Below are 24442 nucleotides of genomic sequence, written 5' to 3'. Positions count from 1 at the left end.
AAGACATATACGGTATCTTATCTAAGTTTACATAATTGGGAGATATTATAGTAGAAAAAGTATATTTTCAGATAAATACAAGAATAGGAACAAATGTTATCATTTGGCTTCACCAGTAAACGGTTAAAGTAAATTTGAAGTAGACTAATTATTATATTAACAACATAAAGTTGATTTGTACGTTGGAATTATTCCTTTTATTCTCAACAGGTGGTGCACTAGTAAAGAATTTTTAAAAATACAGATGGATATTAGACAACGATAAGGAAGAAAAGCAGAGAAACGGAAATGAATTCAAACATTGCTCGTCCTGTGCGGAAACGAGAACATCGTCCGACAGGCCTCCCAAAGCCAATAGTTAATAATAACAATAACAATATGGAGAAGTTGAAGAGCAACGCAGAAGACAACAAGAAATGGAAATCACTCTATGACGAATCGGAGAGGAAAAGGAAACAGCTGGTCACTTTGGCCCACAAAGGTAAGAAAATTTAATTGACAAAGCAATTAATCAGTCAAAGTTTCTATGCAGAAAGTTATCGAATCAAAAATAACTCACTTCCTTCACTCGCTCGGAAACTCAGGACATCTAAACAAGTTCGTTTTCTCGATGTTGTTGTTGAAGTTAGAACACTTCCAATCGCAATTTTCCTTCTTTCGTAGTGGCTAGTGTCATAGGCAATACTAGTTCACCCAAGTGTTGGATCTTAAATATTGTTTGTTACGTAATTCATAATATAAAAACTACAAATTTATAGTGATTGTGCGGACACAACAAAGAGCAGTTATCAACGTTTAATTATTACACAATATACTCGAATAAGTTTTGCTGCGGTGGCTTGGTGGTAGAGCGTTCATCTCTGGTGCATAGTGTCCTTGGGTGGATCTCAGCTCGCGCTAATTGAGCTTTGTGATGGACAAACACCGTGTGCATGGGTTTCCTCGGGATCTTCAGTTTCCTCCCATTTTCTTCATCCCATCATTTCATTCATTTCTCATTACCTAGATTTCAGTTTTTCCAATAACAAGTTTGTTTTGAATGTTGTTATATCGCACTCTTCGTGGACTTCTCGTGACGCAGAAGGATTCTGGTAACTTCTAGATGAAATTAAGAAAACAAAATCAGGTCATAAACTTACAAAATGAGACGAGAAAACCTTATTTCTCGTCTCTTCTCGCCTATTGGACAACACTAGTAGGGGCTACGTTGGTAATTCAGTTTACCAATGCTTGGCAACATAGGCCCAATTCGCACTGTTGGACCTACTGTTTGCACTGCTACGATATCGAGCTACGAAGCCAGTAGACAGTTTTTTTTTTCTTCCTTCTGGTTCTAAAGGGATAGTGTAGACGGAGATATTGAGAACTTAGCCGAAGTAAAGAGATAAGTCTTAGAGATATCACGTACACAAGAACTTAATAATTATACAATCTACGCGTACCTATATTGCCTACCTATAATCTCAGGGCCTCACAGTTTCAACTCGGAAATATGAACCTAAATATACTCGAAAAAGGATACAAATACAAATGCAAGCAAGCACTTAGTTAACTGTTTCGTCTCAAATTTGTTTCGTGTATAGATATCACCAAAACCGTTAATTCAGTTATACGAGTGGTAATATCAGAGTCTTATTCAAGATGTTGCTAGTATGTGAAAAATCACAATATGATTTGAACACAGTTATGATGTCCTAGAAGGAAGATTGCGCTGATTGCCAGTAGACACCAGTATGCTTTCCCTAGATATCCATTTTGTGTAGGGGAGGTGGGAGAATACTGAAAAGAATTATTTTAATTCTTTCCAGTTGAAAAGATGGACTATGAAACTCTGCCCAGAGACAGATTGAATAAATAACCAGAAGCCATGTATTTGTTAAATTATGTTGGAATTGGAAATACATGGGGGACAATTATAGTGAAAATTCTCTCTTCAATTTTCATATCTCGAATCATTCTTCATCCTTCGTAGAATAGCGTGTTTTTTTTTTAAATACCAAGTAGCGATCAACTTTCCTCACTCAGAAGCAAATCAGGGTTGGCAGCAAAAACGACGTATTTAACATTTAGATAGAAAAAATTGAGACACAAACTGCTTCCAAAATGAAATACTAAAAGCCTAGTACACACACCGGAAAAAATATCTTAAATACGCTGCTATCTTTATACACTGAGAGTTCCTTATCCTCTGTGTGTCTACTCTCCCGTAATATCTTTGCCTGCAAATTGAGGTCGTCAATTTTTGTTTTACGGCTTTAGGTTAGGTTGAATTAGTAGAGTGTTAGGTTAATAAGTAGGTAACTTTATGTTAATAGAATAGATTAGGTTATTTTAGTAAGATAGGGTAGGTTTGGTTAGTAGTTTAGATAGTTTAGGTTAGTAGAGTAAGTAATCCTCGGCGTTACTCCTGTTAATGAGTGCAATAAGTAAATAAATAAATGAACAGCTTCACTCTGCGTTGCACTTGTCAGTTCCCATGTCAGCTGATGTCTCTTATTGCCCAAACTTGGACTTAAATGTCATCTGGACTGTTAGAATTCAGTTAAGGATCCTGAAAAACTATGAATTTGACACCTGAGATTGATCATTTTGGACATGCTATTTTTAATCGCACCCACATGACGATGGACTTAAGCTTGGACTTCTACGACATTTGGTGTGTCACTAATCATCTCAGCCACACCGAAAACTACTAATTTGACACTAATATCTGTCGGGAGCTCCCTCGCCGCTCCTATATGGTTATCATACTCGTCTTTATCGCGGGAGACCCAGGTTCGATTCTCCACGGGAGCTCATATGGTTTGGATTCCACGTTAAGAAATAGGTCTACGTGTCACATAGTCTCGCTGCTCAGAGGGACGCTAACTCAAATCTACCACTACTAATGTCAGTCGTCTCTGGTATTTATCCTCTTCTTTTATCCATAGATTAATCTCTCCGAGCCGAGAATCGAAAAGAGATTCGTACGCGATTAGACCTGGTAAAGGTTTATCTATTTGTGGAGAAAATTTGGTGGCTCTAGGTCACTCCTTTCAAACAAACAAAAAAAGCTGACACACACACACACACACACATATATATATATGTTGATTCCTACACACTGTAATAGCCTAGTAATCGTAAGGCACGATAAACTGTTTTTTATATGAGTCCAACATACGAACAACGGGTTCCATCTCTAACCTTATCCCACTATTGCAACCAGTGTTGAATTCGTATAGTTTGGAAATCGAGCGTAGTTTCACAGAATCATTACCCAGTCAAATGTATTCAAAATTGAAAAGATGCTAATGCTGAATGAATGCTTTATTATTATTATTATTATTATTATTATTATTATTATTATTATTATTATTATTATTATTATTATTATTATTAGTGGCGTATTTACGATTTTGTTTCGGGGAGGGCTTTGCTAACTTTCGGGGGGCTTTGCCTGAAAATGTGAAAATTCTGCAAGATATTTCATATACTTCACTATAGTAAGAAAGATTTCGGGGGGGGCTTAAGCCCGGAAGTCCCCCCCTAAATACGCCACTGATTATTATTTTTTTTTCTTGGTAAAACTGGATTAAAAATAAATTTTGTTCTAGATATTTCTGTTATCTCCAAAGATTTCTTTATGCGTACGTAACCGGATATTTATGGATTTTCCGGTACAAAATGCGTCAAAAAGATTAGTCAGCTTTACTTTGCACATAGTTACTGACATGTACACTCATGTCCAAAATTATTGTCGCATGTCTATAAATATGTTTTTGTACGAATAAAATTTGATAACGAATTCACTCGGTACTTCTTATAATGTTAATATGTGTATAATCGGCAAAGACACGTGTGTGACAAATTTCATGTCAAAAGAGCAGTAAATAAGAACAATACAACGAAAATAGAATTTTCTTGTCCATTCAGCAACATTTCATTTTACTCATTATAATTTTCGTATTTACAGTGCTTTTCCTATGAAATTTATCACAAATATACATTTCCCGATTATACACATAGTATCAGTATTAAAAGTATCCTGCAAAATCATTATCAAATAATATTCTTACAAGAAGACAATTATAGATATGCGACAATAATTTTGGACGTGAGTGTACTTACCAAGTTTACTCCAGTTTCACACTACGAATATTACCCGGTGCGGTACATTTATTTGGTAGAATTATTGGTTTCCTGTAGCATTATAACTACAATGACATCGAAGAGAGATTATCTTTTTTAGACTTCAAAGTTATTGATTGATTGGGGTTTAATGAGGATATCCCCATCACGGTAAGTTTAATGGCCGACATGTTCATTATAAAATTGAAAACAGATCAAAGATAAGACTTCTCAAAAATTGGAAATAAATTTGGCGGAATCAAAGAAGAAAATTATTTAAAAAGTTAAAAATAGAGGTTGTGAAAAACCATAAGGATAAATAACAAAATAGAAAACATAACAAAGGAAGAAAAAACTTTTAAAAAGCAATAATAGTAAAACATAAAATCTAAAAAGGAAAAACTCAGAACGTTGACTATCTCATATATAATCTAAATTGATTTGCATATAACGTTCTTCGTCAACAGCGAGATTATATAAGACGGGACCTACATGTTAAACTACTATAATGAGTTCGATACTCTTCCTCCGGTAATCAAACTCAGGACATCGTGTACCAAAGGCACACACGCTGACCATTAGACCAAAGATGTGAACTTATTGTATCTATTGAAACTCAGAGTAAAAGTGGATCTGAAAAAGTAGGGGGACGCATAACGTCACGCCGTCCCCTTGCCCTATCTTTACCCATTGTAATTTTAGGAAGTGGGGACGCCATAGATATTTTATGGAAGTGAGTGGACATCTTCCCGCGTTTCTCCTCACTTTTACCCCTGTTGAAACCGAAAGTGGTCAGGATGGCGAGAAATTAAATTTTGATATGGATTCAACTTGACGTGTCAAAAACAAAACAAAACAAAAAAAAAATCTCTACCCTTGTTGAAATTTTGTTGAAATCAGAAATTTCAGATTTCAGTATAGGATCCTCATAGTTTGGAAGTCTGTAATCGTTTTATGATGAGAAGCGAGATTCAGTCTCAAACACGGCTGTAAGAAAGCCTCTTAGCATTAGTTTCCTTTCGAAATTGTTCGAAAATACAGACATATAGGAGACACTTCGAAAGAAATACAGGATATTGCAAAATTCGAAGATTACATGTCTTTAATTACTTAATAATAATAATAATAATAATAATAATAATAATAATAATAATAATAATAATAATAATAATAATAATAATAATAATAATAATAATAATAATTATTATTATTATTATTATTATTATTATTATTATTATTATTATTATTATTATTATAACAACAACAACAACAACAACAATAATAATAATAATAATAATAATAATAATAATAATAATTTTTCAGTGCCGCGAACAGCTTGTGAGCGGAAGCACAAGCAGAAGCACATTGTGTGATATCAGAGTACTACATTACGATACAAAATAATAAAGAAGAGAAAGATAAAAAGAGGAAAATTAATGGTAAAAGATTATATAGATAAGTCAATTAAGCAGAATAATTCCTTGTCAGGCTGTTAAAATTCTCAACCTTGTAATCTGATTAAAACATATAGAAAAGATAACATCATTCCTAAAATTACGTTTTAGCTTAATGTTGCTACAAGTTATCATTTATAAAAAAATACAGCTGATTTTTTTAAATTGGAAGTCCAAAGGGACACTAAACAAAATAGAATTATCCAAAATTCGAAATATCCAAAAATTAAGCGAGCAAAATTATTAATAAAAAAAATTAATATACAAATGATCCAATAACGAAAACATTTGCTCGCACATAAATTAAGCCAGACTTATACTATGGAGAACAAATTTAAGTACAGTACCACACACTGAATTGACACACGAAACCAAACACCTTAATTATCTAAAGCTCCTTCGTGGTTAAGCGGTTAGCGTCCCCGCCTTTGGCGTGGGAGAACCAGGTTCGATTCCCGGCGGGAGCTCATGTGGCTTGGATTCGAAGTTAATCAGTAGGTCCCGTGTCATATAGCCTCGCTGCTAAAAAGGACGTTGAACTCAAAATCAACTCATCAACTCAGCCTTAATTACCTATTTTCATTTGAAGTTTCTGATTTTCGTTTGTAATGATTTGATTGTTTCTACATGCTCAACAAAATCGTCAATTTCATCTATTTTGCGTAAAACGTGTTATCGACATTTGGTTGATATTTAATAAATTCTCAACTATTTCGGAAGCTTCAGTTGCTTCACACATACTTTGTCTTTACTTTATTGACTATCTCATTTCATCATTATCATCGTGTTTCTGTGCCCCTCTTTGCTATGGTTGTCTTTAAATGCATGAAAACCAATTGAAACTACTACATTTTTCAGTTTGCAACCTGTCTTGCACTGCATTACTTCAAATTATCCAAACAGGACAGGAGGCTCAGAAGTTTGATTTATCCATAACTTTTATAATTGTTTTCAGTGCAGTTTTCAAGGGGAATAAGCTTTTGTTCGAATTGACAGGAATCCAACATATTTGTGAAATTTTCTTATTCAAATGTGTATGTTACGTGTTCATTTTTGTACTTAAGCAAGGAATTCAATTGGCATTCAAGATAATAGCTTTTAGTTGGGGCTAACGGCATGCTCCTGGAATTAGCCTTCAAGGCGGGAAAAATAAGACATTTGACTTCTCGCTCTAAGTATAAAATTTGCATCACTAATGTTTTTGGGGACTAGGGAAGGTGAAAGGCATCATATATGCTCTCATACCGTCTGTACTGACAGGTGACGTTGAACTCCAATCGTTTATAAACTGGATATCAGTAAGTCATAATATACGACCTTTATAAAATAATAAAATTAATATTTTAGTAACTAGGAATTCGAATTTGCCAAGGGAGTCGCGGTGACTCAATGTTTGAGTGAACAACCTCCTTTAGTGACAGCACAGTTCCCATTTCAATGACATCTTGATTGATTAGTTGTACACTGTCAATTAGTTTTGAAAAAAGTAATAAAACTGGATCGGACATATTGCTATGCTTATCTACCATTGCTATTGCTTACGAGCCAAGTAGTGTCATGGGCAACATTATCTGATACTTTGTTTATGAATATCTCTGATAGCAAGGGCGCCGATTCCGGAGGCCGAGGGTCCCGGGTCCCCCAAAGCTCATGTGGGCCCCCTAATTTTATTTATGACTAAAATATTTGGCATAATTTGAATGCAATTTGTATTAAAATTCTAATATATGCCTTCTGCACCTGAATGTGCCTCCTCAAATTTACAGAGAAATCGGCGCCCTTGTCTGATACGAATTAGTGTGTGTTAAAAATATGCAGTGTGCGATTAACAGTGAGTGTATAGATATTTGCTTCTGTAACGAATGAAAATTATAATTATTGCCTGTAAGATGTATGTACAAACGAATTTACCCTTCAAAGTATATTGCATACATTTGCTAGTTTCTTCTAAAGCATTGCATTCCATCTGTCAAAATCTTCACACGCTGGAAATAACAGCAAATGATGAGCTCCTTCGTGATTATACGGATAAGAACATTCACTTCTTAGGTGAGGGAAAGTTAAGTTAGATTTCCGGTGGATGCTCATGTGGTTCAGATCTCATGTTAAGCTGTAGGTCCATGTCTCATGTAGCCTTCGTGCTGGAAAGAGACGTTAAACTCGGAAGTCGACAAATCAGCTAGGAACAGCAATCATTACAATTATTATTGTTTGTTTATTGAAGTTAGCGTTCCTTTCCAGCACCAAGGCTACAGTGGATATAATGTGAAACCAGGGCCTTAACTTGGTGGGGTAAGGACAGTCAACTATCCTATTTACGCCCCCTCCCTCCGCTCGAGGGAGGCCCTCTTCACAAAAGATACGATACAAGTATGAATGTATAAATGAATCATCATGTTCATCAGATCTCACAAACAATATACATACAAAAAAGAAACTTTTGAATTAAAGAAAAATATGATCTGGGCCTATTTCAGTAAAATTATTGGGGTGCCCGGAAATAATACATACATATTTCTTAAGGCATTAAGTTGTGTCAAATATTGTCTCTCAACTTCTGAAGCATAGAATGGCGCCATCATGTCATTTTAAAAGGAATTAAAAATAAATGAAAAAAATAAAAATAAACTGGGTCCCCTAGAAGCACTGTAGTTAAAATGAAAAATGTTTATTAAGTTTTAAATTCCAAGGGAGCTTAATATCATAATGTTTTCAAGGGTGACCAAATATTAAGGATTGCTCCTCCAGAAAAAGTTTCAAGTTACGGTACTGCGTAGACTACAGTTTAAGAACGAATCCGAAGCACCGTAGTGTGTTCAAATTTCAATGCTCTCCAACCGAGAATTGAGCCCGGGATCACGTAAATCACAGGACCGTGCTAGCTACTAGACCAGAGAGGATTATTAGTAGGATCACGCAGTGAGACTTAATATTGTTGTTTTTCTCCAACAGATAGCTAGAGCCGATTTACTTAAACCGCTTATGCATTAAAGGATAACGGGAATATTAATATGGATATAGCTATAACACATATCTCATACACGTAAGCGAATTTGAATTATGTTTTCTTCAAGCAGATACTAGAGCAATTATCCTGATCAAGTACGGTAATGGAGTAACTCTTTTAAAGGTTTGAAATATAAGTGCGGCTATATTTATCCCATATCCATTAGATATAAGCGAATGTTCGAAATCTGTCTTCAACAAAGAGCAAATATCTAGACTGATTTCGTTAATGGAGTCTATCCGTTAATGTATTAACGGTTAATTACAATTTTAACGTTGGCTATCTATAGTATATATCTTTTACATGTAAGTGGATATTTGAATATTTTCTTCTGCAACAGATTACTGTAGTAATTATCTCGACCAAATTCGTTAATGGAGTGAATTCGTTAACGTATTAATGGATATCGGTGAATTTAGCACTGGCTATCTATAGCCCATATCCCACACAGATAAGCATTTTTTTTTTTAATTTTATATTTGCAACAGACAGAGTAATTACCTCGACCGAGTTCATTAATTAAGTCAATCCGTAAAGGTATTAATGGATACTGGGCATTTTAACGCCAGTTATCTATATGCCATGTCCCATACATAGAAGCGAGTTTTGATTTTTTTTTTTTCAATAATAGCTAGAACTATTATCTTGCCAGAGTTCGTTAATGAAGTCAATCTGTTAACACATTAACAGAAAACGGCGACTTTACTGGCTGTTATCTATAGCCTATGTTCCATATATGCAAGCAAAATTTTAAAAGTTTTTTTTTTTTTTTCAACAGATATCAAGAGCGATTCTCTCATATGAAGTCAATCTGTTAACGTATTAATGGATAATGGTGTCCTTAATAGTGGCGATATATAGCTCATATCCCATACACTTAAGCCTGCTTATTTTTCAACAGCAGCTGTAGCGAATATCCCGGTCGATTTCACTAATGGAATCAATCTGTTAACGTATTAACGGATAAGGGGTACTTTCACTTTGGCTATCTTTAGCCCACATTCCGTACATATAAGCGAATTTTCGAATTATGATTTTTTTTTTTTTTTTTTGCAACAAATAGCTAGTCAATTTACCAATCTCGACCATGTTCGTTAACGCAGTCAATCCGTTAACGTATTAACGGATAACTGCGACTATCTGTAGTTCATATCCCATGCATGTTAGCGAATTTTTGAATTGTTTTTTTTTCAACAGGTAGCAAGAGCAATTACCTCGGCCAAGTTCGTTAATAAAGTCTTAACATCTTCATATCTTAACAAGTAACGGTGCTTATCCATATACTTACATGGAAATATTTCGTGTACTGTCTTTACTGGAGTTTATTTTCTTACACTTCGTTATAGATCTCATGACTGTTTTAATTTTTAATGTCAAAGGTGGATCATGTAGTCACGCAGCTGAGATTCCACTGCCCATTGGTATATTGATTTCATGGGCACCAGCAACGGGGGGAGGGGGGGGGGAGAGCGATTGTCTCCATCCTTGATTCTCGAAAGTATTTCGGTTTTTCGAAATGCATGTTGAAACATTAAATTTGCCCACTACAGTATTTAATGCAGTATGTTTGCTGTAGTTAATAACGTTGTACATAGTGCGTCAATAAGAATTGTTTTACATGAAATATTCTATACGTCAAAGTATAACGTTCACGACTTCGCTTGTGTGTCAATCTTCTCACTCCCCACTCCTTTCCTTTAGAAAAAAAAATCCTGCAGGCGTTTCGTTGGTTTTATTTCATTTTTCCAAGTGTTTTGCTTTTAATATTTGTGCTGTTTTCTTTCTTTTTTTTCTTTGATCGTTCTTTGATCCTTCTAGGTTTCAGAGTATAAATTGCAAATAGATTATTGCTTCCTTTACCTCTCGTGGAATAAAAATAGGTAGTCTAAAATAGAATAAAGATCAATCCTCAAATTTATCCGAATTTATGACTATTTATATTTTAACAAATTCTCTGAACTGATCCGTAGTAAAGAATCATCGTAGGTTGTTGTCTATAGATAATTTATTTTTCTATAAAGAATATTAAAAAACTTATGTATATTACAAAATAAAGTTTAAAAAAAGAAAGGAGAGAGAGAGAGAGAGAGACTAAGAGACTGAGACTTGTCGTGTTGATGGAACTGATTCTATTGCCAGTACCTGGAAATTGACATGTGATGCATCCTTTATAAGTTCTTGAAACATATGGCAGTTTCTTTCTTCTTCCCAGAGATAAGTTTCTTTATTTTTCTTAGGAAATGATCATTTGTTTGCACCGTGCCAATCACGGTTGTTAGCGAAAAGCTTTGAATCGACGATTGTATATATAAATCTTACATGTATATTTTCCTCTTGTGAGGGATATTTTTTCCAGCCAGCGCATTCAGGTAGATTACGTAATGGAAAAAAAAAGAAAGAAAAAGGTTTGTTGCCGGAAATTTTGACAGGAAACAGCAAAGCAGAGGGTAAGTTTGTCTCAAATGCTTGGGAAGTAATGATCCTTTTGGAGGTAATGATATGATTCTTCTAGAATTGTATGAGAAAAGAATGTCTATAGAACACAAAGAATGCTTCTTACGGGAACACTGTGGCTAGGAAAGCAGCACTAGAAGCTATTATCATCTAAAGCAAATGAACTTTAAAATGACAATTACCGAGCAACGTAGTTTCCGGATTAACCGAATTTCTAAAAAAGAAACAAAGCCTTTACTTGTTCGCAACTTCTATTTTAAATCACCAATAGCGAGTACAGTATTCATTTTAGTCTAAGTTACTTATCAAAAAGTGAATTCATTTTACGATCAGTTGACTACTAATCCACTCACCCAATACCCATCTATTTTTAGAACACAGACCTACTGTACCGTGCTGTAAACCTCAAGAGAAAACTGCCAGTTAAGGTTTGTATATAAATACACAGTACTGTGCATAAAAAAAAAAAAAAAAAAAACTTTATTCCAGTTTAATCGAATTTTCGTATATTCGGAGCCCATCAAATTCGGTTAAAAAGGACTATTGCAGTGGTTCCCAACTTTTTTTTTTTTTCTGACGACACTCCTTAATGCTCATGCCGTCACGACAGACTTGATTTTTAAAAATTAATAGCCTACTAAGGAAATAATAGGCCTACAGTTTCCGGAGTAACGGTATTTGCAGCGATTGCACACACGCAACCTATATATCAATCCCTTCCTCTCAATGAAAGAAAGAGTTTGGAACCGAAATGTGTAATTTTCCGCCACAATTTCTGGCACACGTTTCCAGGGGTGTCATATTTCCAGTCACTGTTCATACGCAACCTATAAATTAATCAAATCGTCTAACGAAAGAAGGCGATCGATATCACAATTCGTTGCTTCAGGTCATCCACTTGCGATGAAGGTGTTCTCCCACTTGCGTACATTTCCACTTCCCTACATGTCAAAATCCAAGGGTAAAATAGAGGATCTGCCCATACAACAAAATCGTGAAGCCATACGTCACAGCTTCGCCACACCTACTCTGCCCACTCCGCGCCACTAAGATCGCAATGTTTTGAGCCAACAATCATGGCGGAAACGAGAGTAGCCAATCAGACGTGCAGGCTCGGACGATGCTCGGTTGTTTTTTTGGCTTCATTGAGTTCATATGATGATGTGTATGGGCAGATCCTCTATCCTTGTCAAAATCCTTCCCAGTTCCGTACAAGTGACAGATGCAATGAAATGTCATAATTTGAAAGCTAGGTAAGAATTCCCATTTCCGAACAGCTTCAATAGCTGGCACTATTTCTGTGAATTTTTGTTAGTTTTTGAGCAGAGGGGTATATGGAATCTAAAAGTTTCGTTTCGAGTAGCAGCCACAGCGAATAAGAGTCCTTGAATAGTTTCATTTTGCAGACTGCCTAGCAGGCCAGCATGATCTTCTTTATTGATGACACGTTTAGGAGCTGCAGCAAACTTTTCTCCGAAATTTCTGTAATTCATGCAGATATTGGAAGTTCAATAGAAGTAACTAATGTGGTTCCAGTGGTTTTTGGCCTTCTCCCGAACAAGAGAAGGCATATATATGGAAGGTTCTTTTCACTGATAAAGAAAGAAGTCCTGAATTGGAATCTTGAAGTTGTAATAGTAAAGTTCAATGAAGCAGTAATACATTCTTTTAGAACAATTTTCCCTTCAGCTTCCATAAGTGGGTGCAATTTTCACGTTAATTATTGTCTTTGGCGTAAGATACAGGATTTGGGCTTGCTTGCAGACTACAAAAGCAATGACGATATAAAACTTCAGATTCGAATGCGTGCGTCATTAGCTTTTCTTGCGTTAGAAATAGTCGATAATGGTTTGCTGTCTACTCAAAAAGATGTCCACTAAGCTTAAGCAGTTCTATGACTATTTCGTTGACAAGTGGTTAGAAAATTCTACAGGTCCAGTAAGCATGTGGAACTGTCAAGAAAAACGCCATAGAACAAATAATTCCGCAGACGATTGGAATAATAGATTAAATACTCTGCTAAACAAGCAAAATCCTTATGTCATTGAATTAGTCCGTTTTCTCAACTTAGACGCCAGGAAAAATGACCATGCTTACAACAGAAAGTATCTCAGCTTGCAATATATATTGATAACAATTACATATAGGCAGGCCCGAATTTACATATTGTGCGCCCTTGTGCTCTAAATAATTTGCCTCCCCCCTTCCCTGCACAAACTTATGTTTCAAACAAAGAAACAAGCCGTGATTTTGCAAACATACCAGTTCTATTGAGTAGCGGTATAGGTATGACAAGTTACAAAAGTTGCAAGGTAATTTTAATTGGCCTAATTCTCTCAATGATTATGATGTGGTGTTCTGTCCAAAGGTAGGTGTTTGACCCGAAGGTCTCTGGGGAAGATGAACTCATGGTAGTTTGCCATTGCTTTCCATGGGATGATGATGACGTACTGAGAACGGGACCTATAGCTTAACTTGGGATACGAACCACTTATCCCAACAAGTAATCGAGCCCGGAACCCCTTGATTACAAGGCAACGAGCTTAACCATTCATCCATTGGGGACACATTCTCTAAATATTGGGATGTAATTTATTCATGTAGGTTTTAATTTTTTATCCGGAGAAAATGCATTGTATTAATTTTTAAGCCGTCTGTCTGTAGCGCTTTTCAACTCGAGAACCATAATAGATAGAAGCATGAAATTTTAAAATGTTTTAAAGCTCTCAGAGAAATGATCCAAATGGCCTTTTCCAGGTAAATACGTGAGCTGAGATATCAGGGTACAAAAACGTCATAAGAAGAATATGGGGACATTTTTAAAATAATCGAAAACGACCAATGTTAGTTTTATTTTTGGGGTCGCTCAGATGATTAGTGACAATTTTAATCCAATTTAACTTCAAGGTCATACTCCACTCCCCAGGGAGGGGGCAAGATTTTAAAAGTAATCGAAAATGACAGATGTCTAAGTGTTGAATTTATAGTTTTCGAGGTCGCTGAGTTTAACAGTATCAGTTTTCATGATGTTCAAGTTCATCCTCACCCCATCTTGAGGTAGGGGTAAAAGAAAATGAATTTTTAAAAATAATCAGATAAGCTAGCTAATTAGTAACTACTGTAATTAGAGCGAATTAAACACATTAACACATTTTCTCGCACTTGTGCGAGACTCTGCGGGTTAATAGTTTTAAATATTACTTTATTGTGAATCTTAAAAGAATCCAAAATTTTGCCTGTGGTGGATAAACACCGTGTGTGGGGGTTTTCTCGGGGTTCTCCCGTTTCCTCCCACTTTCTTCATTCCACTATTTCATTCATCTCTCATCATCACCGTCTCCTGTAGCCTAACCGGCATAATCGTGGGACGTTAAACTCAGATTTCATTTCATTTCATTTTCCAAAATTTTGCCGCCGTGTACTCGAGCACAGAATAGCACTTACCTAAATACGGGCCTGCATATAGGTGGTGGTAACAATGGTAAACGGCCTACTGCGTATGGACCAAGATCATAGAAGATCCAGATACTAGTTCGACGAAGACTCTTTAGAAGAGCCGACTTGTATCCCTTTGATGTGATTTGTGAATTCATATCAAGCCAGGCTTACCAGTGCTAATGAAAAAAATATATATAGGAAATCACCACGAAAAAATATACTGTAGGTGGTTTCGTGAAGCTCTGACAAAGGAACATTTCAATTATTTCCTGGAACATTTGTTCATTTGGAACACGTTGAAAGAACAAGGAACAAAGAAACTCATATAACAGTATTTCTACTCATTTGAAGGAATATTTCAGTTATCCAGTAGGTAGAAATAAATAAATAAATAAATAAATAAATAAAATCACATGGAAATTACACCAATTGTTATATGAACATACATTCTTCTCTAAATATAACTAAATGAGTAATTATCTCGTTACAAAATTTTATACGAGTTTCTTAGTGTTTTCGTATGTAGCTTACCAGTAGGCCTACTAAGCAACTATCATAGGGAAAGTGTAAAAGTATTAATACACCTAAATAAATTATTTATAAGTCTTTAAAATCACTACTCCGTAGAACGTTTTAATGAATATGACGAAAGTAGTTTATTTTTTGTTCCATTTTGTAGGTGTATGAATACTTTTTGCGCTAACTGTATTTTGCTTCGTGTAACCTCTTTCGACAATAAGCAGGAAAGGACGAAACACAGAAGTCTCTCCATTCGACTACCTTACTGTGGAGACAAAAGGCCCTCCAACCGCCCACACCTTATTTATTTTATTTTCACAAGTGGAAGTAGCAATGCTACAAAAATCTAAGAAGTTTCGTTAAAATGTAGGAAATATGGGAGTTCATTGGAAGAAACTCAGATATATAGGAAAAATAGGAAATATAAGAGCATTGGGAAGCCTGATCACATTTCCGGGATACATTGCTCAAATTTGAATTCAACGTCAAGAGTTGAGTCGAAAAAAAAACCTACACAGCATGGAAAGCATGTATATCTTCTCGTATTTCCTTGAGTATGCAATTCCATATCCTCTTCTGTTCAAAGAGCTCCTTCGTGGCTAAGCGGTTAGCGTACGCACCTTTGGTGTGGGAGACCCGGGTTCGATTCCCGGCGGGAGCTCATGTGGTTCGGATTCCACGTTAATCAGTAGGTCCACGTCTCATATAGCCTCGCTGCTGAACAGGACGTAAAACTCAGTTAACTCAACCTCTTCTGTTCAAATTTTATTAAAAATGTACAGAAATTAGTGCTCTCAACGGGTCGGGTCTGGTCGGGTTGAAGACCGACCCGACCCGAGCTGACCCGACAACCCGACCCGAGCAGCCTGACTCGACAACCCGAGCTGACCCGACCCATAACTCGACCTGATCTGACCCGATCCGAGTCGGGTCGGGTAGGGTCAACCCGATCCGTTTGAGAGCACTATGGTCACAACGGGTCACAACACTGGGTGAACTCCAAAATGCACTCCCATTGGGAATTAAACCCGGACTACGTGTACCGAAGTCTTACACGTTAACCACTAGCTAGATCAAGCTGGGGATTTGTATATCCATCTTAATGAATATTTGGCACTTTTGAGGTTTGGTTATTTCTTTTTATAACTGATACCAATGTCCGACGTGGGAGAATTTTTTTTTCTTGCTTTAGTTCTATGTGACGAAATTTTTCTTCAAGGTCAGTGTTCTCACTTGCTCAAACGGTAGGGGATCTTCTCGGAAGGCAGTAGCAAGAGTCTCTTGGCGGAGACAAAAGGAAATCGTTTAACTACAATGATAAGGGTTGAGGAAACAGAACACCTGTGATTTTTTCCAACCCTTCAACTTTCATTCCAAAATAGGTTATGATTCCGGGATCCGTGCCACTTTGATTTTTCATTCTCGTTAATTAAAACTTATTTTACAGTATATATAGTTGCACGTAAGAAGATACATAATATGAATTTTGTAATTTAAAATTTAAAAATACAGTATCATATTTATAAAGTACTAATTTTATTTCATCACTTTCAGCCCAATAAATGAAATTCAAACAATTCGCACCCTGGGTCTTGTTCATCAATACTGCGTCTTATTCTTTGCCTTGCACAGTCAAGTCTTGGTCCTGCATTTCGTAGTCTTGGTGGTCTTTCATGCTATACATGAGCCAAGAATGCTCGCCTCATCGGTACTAATGAAGACCAAGTGATATTTTGATTATGGTCTTTCATACTATACGGAAAGCAAGAAAATACGCTCAGGCTACTTGGTGATAACCAAAACAAGGCCAAGAGCAAGATTACTATGCAATTCGTCTTGCATATCCAATCTTTATCTTGTTCTTGTATCGAGGCTAAGGGATATGGTGACCATGAGAAATGAATGAAATGGTGGAATGAAGAAAGTGGGAGGAAACAGGAGAACCCGAGAAAACCCACTACACGGCGTTTCTCCACCACAAAGCTTACTTAGCACAAGCTGGGATCGAACCATGGACACCATGCACCAGAGATGAATTCTCTACCACTGAGCCACCGCAGCCCTGCTTGAGCTTGGTCGCCCATATCCAATCTTTCTTTTGGCCTTACTTAAACAACTTCTAGTTTTGTTCTAAATCCAGGCTCCATATTGGCGTAGATATTAATATTACAGGCGATTGGTAAAATCAATCTTCCACATTTAAAAATTAAAGTACAAACAATTACAAAAAATAGCATTTACCATAAAAGCACTAGCTGCAAGTGTTCAAAATAGATTTATGGTTTCTATAAAATCAATTGAGAATTGCTATTTTTAATTAGGCAGCTAGTGAAAAACAGCAGTTTTCGACTCCAGCCGAGTTTAAGCTCAACCTAAACTCAGTTGACCAAAGTGAACTGACCCGACTGACCCGACCCGAGGTAACCCGAATAACCCGACCCGAGCTGACCCGACTGACCCGACCCGACCCGTTTGAGAGCACTAACAGAAATAGTGTCAGTTATGAAACGTGTACGGAAGTGGGAAATCTTATCAATGGCAAAATGTCATGTCATCGCCCATGGCACTTTTACGGATCTGGGAAGGATTTTGACATGTACGGATCTGGTAACGTATACATCTGGGAGAAAAGCTACAGATCGAAGCAATGAAAGTATTACAAAAAGTTTGTTAAAATTACTAACAAACTCTTGCTCCATGTGCTTCTGCATTCAGAAACACACGTCTCAATCTACTATGTACTCCTGGTATTCAATCCAATTTGTCCTTCTCCTCTCTCCTTGTCTAAAACAGTCTGAGTGAAACTTTCGAATTATACGGAAAAAATAGGAACCATATTTATAAGCTTGATAGCTCTAAAACAGTCTCTCTCATTCGTTTGTTCTGAAATGCCTTATTAGAGCCTGAATTTTAAAAAGTCACAAGATGTTCCGATAGCTTCAGAAATACCTGTATTTGCATTCTTTTTCTTCAAATACTGCGTATCACATCAAGTTAGGAAAATACTCCTTGTGAAGTCTGTGGAAATTGTCAATCATGGCAGTAGGTTTTGTGCTTCCCAAACTCTGTAATGCAAGCGCAGAGCTCTAAAAAATACTGACAGAAATGAGTGATATTTAATTAATAATTTCATTTTGTTTCCTAGTAAAATTGCAAGCAAATGTTTCAGGGGTGTCATTTGGGCAGGACAGGTGGGTGTGATTCCCCCTTCCCTTGCGTATGATAAACACATATAGTTTGATCAAATGTGTAGTAAAACACTGATATAAAAAGTGAAACTCTTATGTCGGCTTAGATCCCCCCTCGAACAAAATGACGCTGCTTTTAGCAACAGACCTATAGTTATGATAAACCATTGCTAGAGCTCTTACATTTCGTTGCAAGAGTTGAAGGTTTGATCCTGAGCCATATGCGTTCGTAGCGGACGACATTAAAAGAAAGTTATTCAAATATGGAAACAGAGATGGATGATTTACATATGTAAGTTTAGAATTGGAGAAAAATGATCGGACAGTATTCATATTATGACGAAATTTATGATTCTGTGAAACAGGGGGAAAGTTTCCGAACTGCAAGGATCGCATCAGGCAGTTGTCGAATTAAGGTGGGGAATCCTTTTTAGAGCATGAGATGATTGCGAAGGAAGAGAAAGATCTTAAGATATGGGGAATTAAGATTTAAAAAAAAAATCTTCAGCTTCAAAGACAGGTTTTGAACCACGAACCTCTTAGCTATCGAACCATGACTTTATACATTCAGCCATGGAGAACTGTGTCGTCATTCATATACTTTTCCTTTAGCTACGTTGAGAAACTAATAGAAAGGAATATTCCAGAAGTTGACTTGGTGTGTGACATTTGAACGTAGACCTCTTGTAGCTTAGTTACAGGGTGCGTAATGAATTTCTTCTTGTTCAGGAACATTTTTTAAGGCAGTTAAAGTTACTACTGTGTTAATTGACTTATATTTGATAGAACCGACTGGTAAAGTAGTGCCGAATACTCAGACATAAATCACCTTTGGTAAAGCTCTAGTGAAAAATGAAACAAATAGTCATAAACATATTAGACTTTTGAAAAGAAAAAGTTAAAGAAAAACAAAGGAAATGCGCATAAGAGTGTCACTTGGATACGAATCTATAACTTTAAAAAATAGCGTGTTTAGGTCATTATGCGTTAGATGAATGGTTAGTGTAATGGATTTCTACGTGGATGGTCCTAGGCTCGAATACCGTAGATGTTGAAGAGCATACATAATGAAGACTGTTTCAGTAGGAAGTAGAGTGATTAGATGTATACGATTTGCGAATGACATTTCTTGTGCAATCTGAGAAGAAAATTAACAAAATGTTAGAAAACTTGAGAAAGCGCTGCGCTGTGAAGAATGTGAGATGAAAATAAGCTTTAGAAAAAGCAAAAGCCATGGCGATTGAAACGAAGTGATCGGTGTCAAATATAGAAGTAGTAAGGAAGAAAATAGAACAGGTGACTAGTTTGCGATACCTGGATAGTGTTTAGTGCTGATATGAAGGGCGAACATGAAATAAAAGCAAGAATAGGAATGGCTCAAAAAGCATTTAGGAGGAAGAAAAGTCTTTGAATAAAGGGTTGAAAAAAACTCATAAAATGCTTCGCATGGAGTATTGTATTATATGGGGCAGAAACATAGACATTACGCAAAAGCGATGAAAAAAGGCTGAAAGCTTTCTAAATGTGAGCGTGGAGAAAAGTGGAGAGAATTAACTGGGGTCGAACGTAAAACGAATGAGGTGTTAGAAATAGTGAGGGATAAAAGAACAATTTTAGATGTAATTGAAAAGAGTAAAAGAAAGTAGTTGGGGCAGTGGCTGAGGAGGGACTGTATCACGTGGAACATGTTCGAGTATGATGGTAGGAAAAAGAGGGAGGGGCAAAAGAGGCTACAGTTGGAGAAAATTCGTACATAAAGACAATGCTGAACATCTTGGAGCAGGGAAGCACCAAATTTTTCATCTACGTTATTCCTCTATTGCGACCGAAAATGGTAGAAATGTACTACCACTTCCAATATTTATGCCCATAGAGAGAAATGGTAATAGGAGACGACAAACTGTTTTTGATGTGGATTGAGAAAACCAAGAATAAATTTCACCTCAAATCTTATAATAATGAAGGTGGAAGTAATAAAAACTAACGTAACTTCCGCTTTCAATATTGATTCCTTCTTACAATTTAACATCTGAGAACAGATTTAATATCTAACCTAATTTCTCTATTGCAATCGGAATTTATAGAACTACTTCCGATTTGAGTATTGAATTCGCAGAACTTGGAAGTGTACTGTAGTTTCACACTGTAAAAGAAAACTCACTTGTTTTGAATACGATGGCAAACAGTCGTTCTTTCAGAAAAAATGTTCCGAGGGGCACTGCTGGTACTGTTCTATTTATTATTATATTATAGACATGTTATTTTGGTCTCCTTCGGGGGAGACTCTCAGAGCTCCGGAAGCGGGGTGGCAGTGCCCCCCAAAAAACATGTCTGGAAGAAGCACTGATGGCAAAATAGATGGAAAGCAAGTATTCTCACTTCTGTAACTTACACCATTGTGAGCGGTGGTCCTCCAAAAGTATGGCGCTACTGTCGAAATTAATCAGTTTCCCGTGGAAGCCACAAGAACCAGTGAGAAATACCTTGATGCTACATTATTAAGTAATTTAGTGCGTTAATAATAGTGCTAGTGAAATGGGATGGTTATTTTTGTAACAGTGCAGAAGAAAGAAATTTTCTTGTGTTTTATCAAGACGAAATTATGGTACTAGGTTTTAAAGAATGCCATTTGCTTTGTGTAAGGTGATTATTTCTACATTTTGTACAAATACAGTTACGAATAAATAAAGACATTATTTTTCTTGGTTGGTTTTGAGCAAACATACTCATGCTTCTGCACTTATACAACAAGATGACAAATATTACAGTAGAGGTGTATTGAACCTGGGTTGTTTTATTTTTCCTTAAAGGAAAACTATTAGAAAATATTTCAACATAGGCAAACCACAAGAGCTTGCTACATAATCGATATCATATAGTATTATTGTAATAATAAACGAAGAGGATGTGATTTCTTCATATAAATTTACACCATTCCGTCTATAACCTATATGCTACACCCCCTAACCAACCATTATTAATGCAAGTTCAGAAAAAGAAAACGTCTCGATTTTTTTCATGTATTTTTTGATTCCATTCACCGCCTTTATGCCAATTTTGAAAGTGATCTGGTGTTCCTCCCACTTTCTTGATATAAAATAATTAAGACAGAGAATTTGTGTCTGTCCGACCTACTGCATCGAGGGACGCCATGATGTATCAAATAAAAATTAAAAATATCTCGTTACTAAGATCCTTAAATTGCACATCCCCTAGACACAAGCAACATAGCTTAACTAAATTTCGAAGACACAGAAAATAATCATGTTTAACAAAATTTCAATTCAAAACTATCAATTTGTGCAGAAATAATTGTGATTTATGTTTAACTTTGATACTTTTTTTTGGAGGGGTATTTTAATAATGGTCATGTAATATATCATTGAAAAGAGCGAAGTTCGTCCTGCTTACTACTGCAGTTTTGTTATAACTTTGTTTTGATTTTGGTTCAGGGTGTGTAAGTAATGGTAGAAAGAGGGTAAATTCGAGCAGTTTTATTGCACTGTACAAGTTCAAATTGAGATGTGAAGATGAAGAAACTGCTCGCCAGGGCCGGCCTTAAGCCGATTGGACCGGTTGCTCCCAATCGGGCTTCGCGCTAGTGCCATTTACTTTACTGTCCAGTCAAATTTACTCTCCACTGCCGTTTAAACAGCATATTAGGCCCCAGAGCAAACAAGTATATTGTAGTCCCTATGACTAAATTTTGCTCCTAATACATGTAATTAATACATGCCATTCCGCTTGCGGGGCCCCCAATGCTCCGGGGCCCCCGGCCAAGTGGCTATGGTATCGTTAAGATGGCTCTGCTACTCTCGGTTGTCAAGTACACAAAACAACATATTGCAATACAGGTAAATCCATGGACTCCACAAGGGAGGGTACGACCTCTCCCTAACAAGTAAATGAATAGTTTGCATCAAGTTTTTCTGAATTTAATGCTGCAGTAGTTTCTTTATTTTTTTTAAGTTTACAACTTCTGTTGTAAAAATAGATATTATATCCAGGGAGTATTCTGCACACCTCAAACACTCCCCCAAATTTCCTTACACACACCCCTGGAAGTAAAAATGTTTTCTTTGAGTTTGAGTGCACACCCTCTTTTATTTTGAACATCCCACTAAGTAAAAGTTCCTGGCGTTCTTACTTATTATGTCATGCGATACTACCGTGAATACCGAGATGGATCAAACAAATCAGCCTCAGTGCGACTTCTTTGCATATCCTTTCTCTTATTATAGCTATATTAAAAATACAAAACCAGAGAACAAACTTTGTCATCTCCTGCGAAAAATCCCGTAGATGTGCTTTTTTAATCAAGTCAGGAAAATCGAATGTAAACTAGTGCGTACTGAATAGGTGGCTGCTTATGAGGTTTTGTCTTCTAATTCGAATAATCCAATGGAAAATGTCATCCATCTTCCATCAGTTACTTAAGGTGTTAGATCGTCTCATCACCATTTCATTTGTCTGCAGTCCATAACGATTTCAAGCTGATTATACCTTTCATAAGTAGCTATCTACGATGTTCTCACTAGCGTAATTAGGTTTTCCTGACTTGGATTCTTTTCAAAAAGATACAGCTGTTAAGAAACCTTTGAACCAACGAATTCATATCAATGTGCATTTCATTATGTCTTACAAGTATAAAATTATAGAAATATAGACTTCACCATTGTATTTCTCTTAAAATTCTAGCCCAATTTGATATATTATGCCCCTTCCTATTAAAAAAATCGAGCGAGATACAAGGTGGCTGACTTCAAGATGGCGGCCATGATAAGCAACCCTCAAATAGATGTCATCTTCCTCCCGGTGTCAATTAATGTGTTCCCTTTACCCATTTATTAATAAAATGAAATTTTCAAACTTGAAACACGTTGTTATGGCTTATTCCGATCATCAGTGGTCAAAACACTGCGGCCATCTTTATGGACGGAAGCACTTTAAATTTTGCTTAGGCTCGTTTCTTGATATTCCACACTTCTCTGCCAAGTTTGGTCAAAAAACTAGATTTCGACATCGATAGGTTTACTTGTAAGAGGAAAAAAAAACTATGAAATAATGGTGCAGAACCTTTTTGAAAAATTGCGATGCACAAGGGTGAAATGTGTATTTTAAAATTCGTTCACTGCCTGCATTTCCATTTGAGTTATTTCTCTGAAAAATTAGCTGCTATGAACAATGAACTGGGTGAGCGTTTTCACCAGAACATTTTGCAAATGGAGATGGTTATGATATATAATATAATATAAAATAGACTGCGCGGGACAAACAGTGTGTCAGAAATTGGCCAAAATTAGAAGTCAAAATTGGAGGTATGTGTATCATGCTCAGTCTTGGGAAGTAACGTAACGCAAGTAACGCGTTACTTGTAACGCTTTACTTTTTAAACGTTTCCTAGTAACGCGTTACCATTTTTCCAAAGGAACTGTAACGGTAACGCGTTACAAATTTTTAAGTAACGTACCTAGCTTGCGTTACTTTTTCCGCGTTACATTTCGGATGAGTACCTACAGTATATGTATTCTTTTTTTCTCGGAAACAAATGTTTCTTTCCTGTAAGTAAATTTCTCAGAATGAAACACTCGAACATGAACTACGTATGTCAGTGACCGACAGTCACCGACACACAGAGAAACAGATAAGTTCGTAGTGCCACTTGATGCTTTTGGAAGATAAAGACAGCCTTAGGGAAATCACATGTTCTGATTGCAAGCACCTGGAAGATTTTGTCGTAGATTTTGACAGCTCCAAATCAATACATTCAGTGAGTGAACTAGAGTGCAAGGATACCGGTAGTCTGTTTTACTTTGATTGGTGTTATTTTTATAAAGATGCAGAACGAAAATATTTTACCGTTCGAACATTTGAAAGAATATTTTTTTTTCTTAAGAGCTGAGGATGATGGTGGACAGAATTTAAAAGTAAAGTGTCTGAAGTGCCCCGGCGGGAAATATTTATCAACAACTAGGATGCCATAATTAACGATATACAATAAAGGGTTAATATGAATAATTTGTGTTCTGATGAGCAGGTCTACTAGAAAATAGTTTACTGATGGTATGTAATATTGGAGTTCTTTCAGATCAGTTTGTTTATCCTAGAGTCCCGTTCATTATAGAATTTGAAATTAGCTTTAAAAAGCATGTATCGATTTTAGAGTTAGGCTACTGGCAAGTTTTGATTCACTCCCAGTTCATGTGTTCTCATTTTATTAGTTGTAGTGTAATGTTTCTCTATATTCTGTATTTTTAATTTTACATAACATT

General features: G+C 36.2%; 1 protein-coding gene across 2 annotated transcripts in view; it reads left to right on the top strand.

The window, feature by feature from the left end:
• Window positions 1–24442, top strand: part of LOC145666727 (uncharacterized) — a 100316-nt gene that overhangs the window by 12366 nt on the left and 63508 nt on the right. For both annotated transcript variants that reach the window (XM_081734252.1, XM_081734253.1), the window contains exon 2: window positions 211–481. In XM_081734252.1, coding sequence (XP_081590378.1) covers window positions 289–481 — 193 coding nt within the window. In that variant the 5' untranslated portion in view covers window positions 211–288. The remainder of the gene's footprint in view (window positions 1–210; window positions 482–24442) is intronic.

Source organism: Thermobia domestica, chromosome 12, assembly GCF_964235325.1.
Source record: "Thermobia domestica chromosome 12, izTheDome1.hap1.1, whole genome shotgun sequence".
NCBI classification, from domain to species: domain Eukaryota; kingdom Metazoa; phylum Arthropoda; class Insecta; order Zygentoma; family Lepismatidae; genus Thermobia; species Thermobia domestica.
The sequence above is the reverse complement of the archived record's forward strand: the minus strand, read 5'-3'. Positions and strand labels throughout refer to the sequence as shown.